Here is a 9,616-nt window from a genome sequence, read left to right on the forward strand (position 1 = left end):
TGTGAGATGGTAGATGTCTATCCCCACACAGGTCTTCTAACAGCCCAGGGCCTACGGGGAATGGAGCTGAAGGGACAACAGGCACGATTGGCTCTGACATAGGGACACTGCTGTGCCCAAGATGTAATATGACCACATCCAGATTCTAAAGTCAGCAGCATGCCAGACCTGCTGCTATGATAGATACAAAGTAATAAAATGATAACTAATATGAGGCACTTACTCTGTCCCAGACCCTGTTCTAAATGCTTTTCATATTTTAATATTAATTAATGAATCCTTTTAACAGCCCTATGAGTTGGGCACCATTATCTCCATTTTAAGGATGAGGAAACTGAGGCCCAGAAATGTTAAGGTACTTGCTTAAGATCACCCAGCCAGTAGCGTGAGCAAGAAGGAATCTTGTGTACTTAAGCCAGTAAGATTTTAGAACGGTTTGTTATGCCATTCTAAATACTTTGGCATAGGCTGGCCAATTCTGAGATATACGGTTGCCCTTCAAACAGTGTGGGGGTTAGGTGGCAAACCCCCGCAAGCTGAAAAGCTACATAGAACTTCCGATTTCCCAAAAACTTAACTAATGGCCTATTGTTGACTAGCAGCCTTACCAATAACATAAACAGTCGATTAACACATATTTTGCATGTCATATGTATCATGTACTGTATTCTTATAATAAAGTAAGTTAGAAAAAGAACACATTTTTTCAAATTGTTGCAAATACCCCCAAAATCTTCCAATACATTTATTGAAAAAAATCCACATGTAAGTGGACCCATTAAAGTTCAAACCCATTTTGTTTAAGGGGCTGTATATGTATGTACTCTGATATTTAAGATAATGTCATAGATAATACAGGTTATATACCATATTTGTATAAACTTATTTATATGTGTACATCTATATAATTTATATAAGTACACTTTATACATGTGTATAAAAATCTTCCTTAGTCTTTACTCTGAAGAAAAAGCGCTTTGCAGCCTGAAGTAAAGAGTCTTCTTCTTGCAGCCTCACGGTCTGGGCGGGACCAGACACAAAGGTGGGGGTCCTGAGAGGGGCTTGGGAAGCCAGGTGCTGGTAGGACCTAGCCTGGTGCTGAATCATGACACTTTGTGCAGGATTTAAAATTGCACAGCACTTCTGTCAGTCAGGATAGGGGAGATTAGCTGTGGTAACAAACCAGCCCCAGAAGACATTTTTATGCTAGTGTATCAGCACCCAACTTCAACAAGTACCCAAGGGCTGCTGGGGGAAAGCAGAAATGTGGGTGGTTCCCTCTAGCCAAGCAGAGACAGGGCCTGGTCCACAGATAAAGGAGAGAGGGAAATGAGGGGAAGGGGCAGGGTGGAGTAGATACTGGCTCCGGGTTTTCCCAGGAGCACCCAATTTAGGTGCCCCTGCATGTTGGCTCCATAAATGAACCAACTTTGGAGCCCATGGCCAGGGAACATCCCACTAGGGCTCAGAGGAGGCTGCTGCTGCGTAGGTGGGCCCCTGAGGTTGGCCGGGGGGATTTCCGGGACCAGCAGGTAGCAGCTCACACATGTTCCTGTCTGCCGACATGCTTGCTTCCACACGCCCGGGGCTGCTAGGCACATGATGTCCCCTATCCCCATTCCCTGGGGAGGCAATGGTGTCAGGCACAGTCAGACAGACGCTTGAATTCAGGACCCCCAAGATGGGAAAGATGCAACCTCTGGGAATAGGAGAGTGTGGTCAGAACAGGACCCGTGAAAATGTGTGCAATGCCTATGTGTACTTGTGCAGGTTTATGGAGGAAGGGGTTTCCACGAACTGTGCATCACCCAGGTGCTCTCATATGTCAGCGATCTGTGGTGTGATTGGAACCCCTCAGTTGTGATGGCCAAGTGTAGTGCACAACCTGGCTAACTGTACACAGCAGCCCTGTCAAGAGCCTCATTGGCCCAGCTCTGGAAGAGGAACCAGGTCCATCTCATATATACCTCAGTTCCATGTCTGAGGGCAGGAACAGGAAACACTGAGAACCCACTCAAGACAGGAGGAAAAAGAAATGGAGGTCACAGGATCAGAATGGTCACTGGCCGCCCACCCACTCTGTCCTGGTAAGAAGGGGTAAGGAGATTGCAAACTGGGTAAGAAAACCCTCTCACCTGTCAGCTCAAGGCTGTAATCCTGGGCTTTTGCTCCTTTAAGCTTTGTTCTATTTTCACTCCTTGGCTCCAGGGAGCAGTCCCCATTGGCTGCGAGGGTTTAGTGAGAACTTGTAACACCAGTGGCCTGGCATGCCCTGGATTTGGGTGTGGGGGTGTGCGGCCCTTCTGTTCACCTCTACAAACATTTCCCTGCACTATCTGATTTATCAGGCCCTCCTTAGCTCAGCTCTCGAGGACTCCAGCCTCTGAGCAAGGAGGCCCAGTTTTGGAAAGCCAAGCTGCTCTTGCACTGGGGGCAGTGGGGAACAGGACCCGTGCACCTGGGCCTTGGCCTCCTGTGCGCCTGGGCGATGGGCAATGTGATGGATGGCAAGTCTGTGGAGGAGCTGAGCAGCACTGAGTGCCACCAGTGGTACAAGAAGTTCATGACCGAGTGCCCCTCCGGCCAGCTCACCCTCTACGAGTTCCGCCAGTTCTTTGGCCTCAAGAACCTGAGCCCATCAGCCAGCCGGTATGTGGAGCAGATGTTTGAGACCTTTGACTTCAACAAAGTGAGTAGAGGTCTGGGTGGTGAGTGTTGGGGGGACACCACAGGAGGCCCAGCCAGGGTTGGGGGAAGAGCAGGGGTGAGAACTGCAGTGTCTGCTGGAGGAGGGACTTCATTTATAAAGTTCTCTGTTTATGTGGGAGGTCGAATGTTCATGTTGGGGTTCAACTGATCTAATATTCACTGAGCACCTAGTGTGAGTCAGGCACTGGAGGTTCAGAAATGGATCAGATCCTGTCCCTGACCTCATCTTCCAGGGGAAGACAGAGAGGTCCACAAGTTAATGTGCTTGGAGGTTGACTCTAAGGGCTTCCTCTGCCTCTTCCACATGCACCCCTCTGTGTATTCCAAGTGTGGACACTTAGAAGGCAGCCATTGAGCGCCTGCTAAGTACTTGGCGCTATATTTAGTACTTTTTCACAGGCCCTTAGATGCTCACAGGATGCAGAAGGAGGAGTGGGGAGTAGAGAGCAACATGAGAGGCTCTGGTCTGGGATGGGCACCCATGATCCTTTGTGGACGCTAGATTTAGGGACAGGCAGGGTTGCCTGGTCACTGGGAAATCCAGGCTACTCCCAACTCCAAAATACCCAGTGGCCTCAGCTCACCTTCTCTCAGGTGGGTCTGAAGGTCTGCACAGTGGTCAAATGGTCTGTCTCCACACGAAATCACCTGGACGCATTGGGTGAGGTCTTCCTGATAAGCCAGAGGAGGCACTGAAAGGGGAATGAGGCACTGTGAGTTTGCGCTCTTAGTTTTCATTGGCTAGGTGACCTTGAACCCATTATCTCCCCCTCAGCCCTGGCTTGTTCACCTGTACCTGCCATGGATGTCAGGAGCTGAGTTAAGATGTTTGTTGGGTTTTGATAGCAAATCTTCTTCCATTTATTTGGAGCAATTCAGTCAAGATGCAGTGTTAGGAAAACCAAAATCCTCAGACCTGTCTCCCTACCCTGGCTGACCCCCACCCCACTGGGGATGCATGTGTCTGCCACAGGCTGGGGAGAGGCTGCCCAGAGCTTTCCCAGCTCCCCTCACTGCCCAGAGAGTCCAAACACCACTGTAGGCAGGGATTCTAAGGAAAGCTGGGGCTCAGAGGCTATTTAAAACTCACTAATATTTAGGGTTCAGGGGCCAAAGCAGATTATGGGCTTTGACCTACCTCAAGGGCAGCATCCTGGTATCTGAGGGCTTTCCTGAAGGGGACGCAGGGGAGGGAGTACTGGAACCATGGTATGGAGACCAGAAGAGATTGGCATCAGCACACTGGACCCCCCAAATGCTCCAGAAGAAGGACTAATTCCTGAACATGAAGGGCAAAGGTCAATGGTTGAGCCTAAATACCTTACACTCAAACATACCGAAATATCTTGGCATCTCACATGCTAAGGAAACTCTTTGGCTCAAGACCCATCTCAAGAAAGGTCCTCCGAAATCACATGTATGATGCCAGGGAGGGGCAACCCATCAGTGCTGTAAGCACCACCTATACTGTCCCGAACCTGACTTCTCAATTATGCTGTGCACACCTTCACCTTAGGGCCTTTGTGATGCCAGGGGCCCCCTCCCTCCAGAATTCTGCTTGGCTCACACCTTCCCCTGCTACAAGTCTCTGCTCACATGTCTCTTTCCCACTGACACCTGCTGGAATCTTCTGGTTTAAACTCTATTTAACTGGGGCCAGTCCCTACCCCTCTATTTCCCAGTCCTTCCTCTCTCCCAGAGCACATCTCATCTGCTAATAGTGATACTGAATAACATTTAGCTGCTATGTTTGTTATCTGTCTTCCCTGCTGGAATGTGAACTCTGCGAGGGCAGGGAGTTTTGTTTGTCTTGTTATTGTTGTATGCCTGGCACCTAGAACAGTGCCTGGGACATGGTAGGGGCTTAGTATTTGTTATTTGAATGAATGAATATATGAGTAATAATGTGTTTTATAGGCTACTTATATATTTTATATATATAAGTATATATGGATATATATAAGGGGCTATATATAAGCCCATTAATTTAAATACATAGTTATTAAAACGAAGAGCATCTTTGTAACATATAAAGTGCCTCATGTACACCACTGGTATAAATCACATGTTGGGCAACACTGCCTCCCCCCATTGTCAGGAGCAGATGGGCTGAAGGTTTGGGAAATTTTGATACAGAGTGGAGGTAACCAGGGGTCTGTGAACAATGGCCTGTGGACTTAATTTTGTAAATGAAGTGTTATTAGAACACACCCATTTGTTTACAAATATTTGTTATCTGGCCCATTACAGACAAAGTTTCCCAAGCCCTGAGTTGGAAGATCGTTGTATCCTGGGCGCAGAGTTTGGAGTACACCAGTGGGAGTGGGGAGTGTGACCTGGGGGGTGAGCATATGCTCTGTTTACTTCAAAATCCTGCCTGGCCTTGGCTGTGCCTGCAGTCACACAGGTCCGCACAAATCAGTGGGAAGCTCCCAGTCCCGGCCTCTGAGCACCGGGTAGGACTTACGAAGACCCCCGGTTTCTAGGCAAGGCTTTGTCATTCACTAGTTGTGTGATGCAACCCATTCCAACTTCAGCTTTTCAACTGAAAATGAGGACAAAATACCCACCCCAGGGTTGCTTATGCGATTAAATGAGTCAAGTGAATAAAACACTTAACACAGGAAGCACTAAAAAAGGTTAGTATTGTTGTTGTATTCTTGCCAAATCTAATCCATTCCACGATCTTGAAAAGACTACACTGTCATGCCCCTCTTCATACTGAGGAACTGAGACTCAAAAGGGCTGTACATATATATGACTTGCCTGAGGTCACACCACTCCTGAGATGTTGGTTAGGTCTTTCTGGCATAAAATCCTGTATCTTTCCATTGCCCTTTTGTAGTCATTAAATAAATATTACAAAAGTAATACAACGCATTGTAGGAAAGCTTGCCCAGAGGAAAGCACCTTAACAGTTTCCTTGCTTTTTTGAGCATCGTTGCCCTGGGGCCTCACTCCTGACAACAATCCTGGGAGGTGGATTGGGCAAGGACTGAATGAGCTAAGGCATGTGTGTGAATGCTCTTAAAAACCGGGAAGCGCCACACAAATGTGCGCTATGATGATGACACCCACAGTGGGGCTCAGGGCGGCTAAGGTCTCACTTAAGGCCAAAGGCTGGCAGAGAACCAGGAGATCTCAGAGGCCATCCTGCCCAGCCTCTGCCACATGCCTAACCAAAGAGCTGCAGCTTCTGCTTGCACACTTTCAGTGACAGGGAGCTCATTATTGCATGAGGCTGGCCCTTCCCCCATGGGCAGCCCTGCCTGTTAAAGAGCTCTTCCCCCTGAGCCAAATCTGCTGCTCAGCAACTTCCTAGTTCCAGAGTCACGGCTTGTAAGTGGAGGAACAGTGGCTGCACTCCATGTTCACATGCTCAAAGTCCAGTGTGCCTTTCCTTGAAGCACTCTTTCTGCAAGACACAGGCAGCCGCAATAGATGTAAGCTATTATCACGACTGTTGTTATTATTATTATCATAAAGAGATCACTACGCCATCATGATGCAAATTCAGCGACCACACATCTGGACAGGACATAATGGAATCACAGAATAGGAGCTGTTAGGGGTGGGAGGTGGGCAGAGACAGGCCTGTGCTCCTTGCTTCCTTGACCCCCTTGGAGGGCCAGGCATAGGGTCAGCCTGCTAACATTTGAGGGACCCTGGGGAATTATCCAGCAAGAATGTATTGTGCCACCCTCCCCTATGGCCAACCCCTCCAAGACTCAGTGAGGGCATTGGCCCCCCCCCACCACCCAGGAAGCCTCCCTGACCCCCCCACCCCCTGACCTTGCCTCAGCATAATTGGGTGCTTCTATTCTGTGATTCCATAATGTCCTGTCAGGATGTGTTGCCGCTGAGTATATGTAATGACAGCACAGTGATGTCTATATAATAATAGTAATAATAATAGAATAATAATAGATAACATTTATTGAGTGCTTACTACATGCCAGACAGTGTAGAGTGTTTTACATACATGAACTCATTTAATCCCATAACAATCCCCCAGAGGTAGGTACTATTATAACAATTATAGACAAGGAAATCCAGACCCAAAGACATATTGAGTCCTTTGTTACAGATTCCATAGCTTTGCGAGGGTAAAGCCAGGATTCAAACCTGCACCCTCAAACCTGCATGCCCATCAGGACAGGGTTCATATCCTACCGAGGTCTGAATCCTTAGTCTATCACAGCACTTAGTAGGTGCTCAGTGAAGTTGGAAGACTAAAGGAAAGAAACACAGAAGCACACCCTGCTTCCTTATCTACCTCTCACCTTTACCCCAGCTCAGAAAAGTTAATCGGTACGGCACCCCCATCCCTGGGGGTGCAAAGTGAACCCACTTTCCTCCCACCTGCACATGCCTTGGAACTGGAAGGCCTCTAGTTTGCGAATCACAGGGAAACAGTCAGGGTAGCACAGGCTTCAGTCATTCACACCTCCGTGGGAGTTGGCTTATCGGATTTGATTGGCAGCCTCCGGGCAGCCCGGGTGGGCTTTGTTGGAGTCCCGGACGGCTGGGGCGGGCACCAAAGTTTGGCGGGGGCGCCTAGTGGCTGGGCTCGGACGACCAGGGAGGGGCTCACCTCGCCGCGCCCCTCGCCCAGGACGGCTACATCGACTTCATGGAGTACGTGGCAGCGCTCAGCCTGGTCCTCAAGGGGAAAGTGGAACAGAAGCTGCGCTGGTACTTCAAGCTCTACGACGTCGACGGCAATGGCTGCATAGACCGCGACGAGCTGCTCACCATCATCCGGGTAACGCCAGGTGCAGAGGGCCGCGCTGGGGCGGGGCCGGGGGCTGAGCCGGGCTGGGGCTACCGCTGGCCGCCTGCAGTCCCCGCCGGGGACGGGCTCGTGTCCCGGGCCACGCTCCTCCCCCTCTGGGCCTCTGTTTCTTCGTCTGCAGCAGACCTAAGCTGTCCAGCCGCATTTCTGCCTCTCCTACACGCTCCGCTGCTCGGGCACCGCTGAGCCCCGGTTAGGACGGGTCCTCTCGCTTCTTCCCTCCCAGGCCATCCGAGCCATCAACCCCTGCAGCGACTCGACCATGAGTGCAGAGGAGTTCACCGATACAGTGTTCTCCAAGATTGATGTCAATGGGGATGGTGAGGAGGCCGGGATGTGGGCCACCAGGGGAGGGGCCACCAGGAGGTAGGGCGACCGGGGAAGAGAGGCAGGAAGGCCGAGGGCTGCACCAAGGGGACCTGTGAGGGCTGCATCCTCCACCCCCCTCTGTCCCAGCCACAGCTGGATTTTAGGAATCTCTGCACTGGACTTCCGTTTCTGGCACCTTTGCCGACTCCCCTTGCCAAACACTTCCCCTGGTGTGGGCTCTGTCCCCCTTGCAAGACGCCAGCTCTGTGCCCTGGTACAATACCAAGGAGAGCTGAACACCCTCTTCCCCATGACTCCTTTTCTCTCTACCCCAGGGGAACTCTCCCTGGAGGAGTTCATTGAGGGCGTGCAGAAGGACCAGATGCTCCTGGACACACTGACGCGAAGCCTGGACCTCACCCGCATTGTGCGCAGGCTCCAGAATGGCGAGCAAGATGAGGAGGGGGCTGGCGGTGGGGCAGCGGAGGCAACCAAGGCAGCTGGCTGAGCCCACCACCAGCTGCTTCTGTACTTGGGGGAAATGTGTGGTGGGGCCTGGGATCATTGTTGTTTTAATACTAGAGTCTACTGAACTTAAAGGCCCAGCTTGCCTCTTTGGAGTGCATGGTGGCCGCTGAGGGGCAGGGGCAGGAGTCCAGAGTGGGGGACAGTGAAAGAGGGTTCCTGCTGCCTCTGGGGCTCTCTTCAGCACCCCTTAGACTCCTCCCCAGCCCCCAGGCACCTCCCAGAGCTCGTCCTAGCTTTGCCCACTGAGCTTCTCCAGTTCCACTCCTTCCTAGGAACTCTGTGGCAGAGCTGGGCTTTCCTGGGATTCTGATGGGATCCTACAGATCTGGTGGCTGCAGCCTCCATTTAGATGCTGTCATCACACACCCATCCTGCCCCCAGGACCCTGGAACCTACTTGTGTGTGGTTTGTGCATTGACCCATTGCTCCCTTCAACAAGCATTTATTAAACACCTACTTTGTATTCATGCTAGTTGTTAGACATGCAAAGAGAAGGACAGTTCTCATCCTCCAGGAACTCATAGGTTAAGCTTCATAATAAAATATACTAAGAGAAGCTGCGGTAGTATGGAAAGTCCTCATTTATCCAAGGAAACCTTTATTTATTCAGAAGTGACAGCACAACACCCTCATACTTCCCCTGATGAACTGTGGGTGGCATGTGGTACCATCTGGTTCCCCACAGGTTGTGACTCATTTCTTGTGCAAGGGTCCTGACCATCCTTGGCCCAATCTAAACCCCTCTTGCTGCAGGGACACTGGATAGCAGTTGGGAAGTGGGGTGATCTGTTTCAGGTGGGTTCCATTCCCATTCTCTGCATACCCCAACTTTAGTAATTCCTGTCCAAGACCTGGGGAGAGACATAGGCTGCAACAATTGAGACTGTCTTCAAAGATGCTCTTTCTTCTGAGCTATGAGTCTTCCCTTCAGCTGGGTGTGGGATAAGTGCCGGGTAAACAAAAAGCCAGGGGTGGGAGGGAGATAACAAGGGAAATGGGGAATGAAACCCCAGTTTGTAGAGGCCCCATGGGGAGATGAGAATGTGCATCTTGTCCATTACTTGAAGTCAGCCAGGGCCTGAGCACAGACATGGAGGGAAGGTGAAGATCAAAGCCAGGGGCATCTTGGGAAAAAAAAGGAGTTGAAATTTCCATTCCTTCTCTAGTGGCTGCCTCTTGGGAAAAGAAATCCTGAAGGTCAGGGTAGGGAGGGTGTTTGGATAGAATTAGGACATTTTCCCATCTTCATTCATATACCATCTTCATGATTTGGGG

General features: G+C 50.3%; 1 protein-coding gene across 1 annotated transcript; it reads left to right on the plus strand.

The window, feature by feature from the left end:
• Positions 1–2,091: 2,091 nt before the first annotated feature.
• GUCA1A (guanylate cyclase activator 1A) lies at positions 2,092–8,321 on the plus strand. The gene is made up of 4 exons (XM_017649119.3): positions 2,092–2,689; positions 7,325–7,474; positions 7,731–7,824; positions 8,149–8,321. Exons 1-4 carry the CDS (start codon positions 2,489–2,491, stop codon positions 8,319–8,321), a joined length of 618 nt encoding a protein of 205 aa, XP_017504608.1. The 5' UTR covers positions 2,092–2,488.
• Positions 8,322–9,616: the final 1,295 nt, after the last annotated feature.

Source organism: Manis javanica, chromosome 16, assembly GCF_040802235.1.
Source record: "Manis javanica isolate MJ-LG chromosome 16, MJ_LKY, whole genome shotgun sequence".
Taxonomy (NCBI): Eukaryota; Metazoa; Chordata; class Mammalia; order Pholidota; family Manidae; genus Manis; species Manis javanica.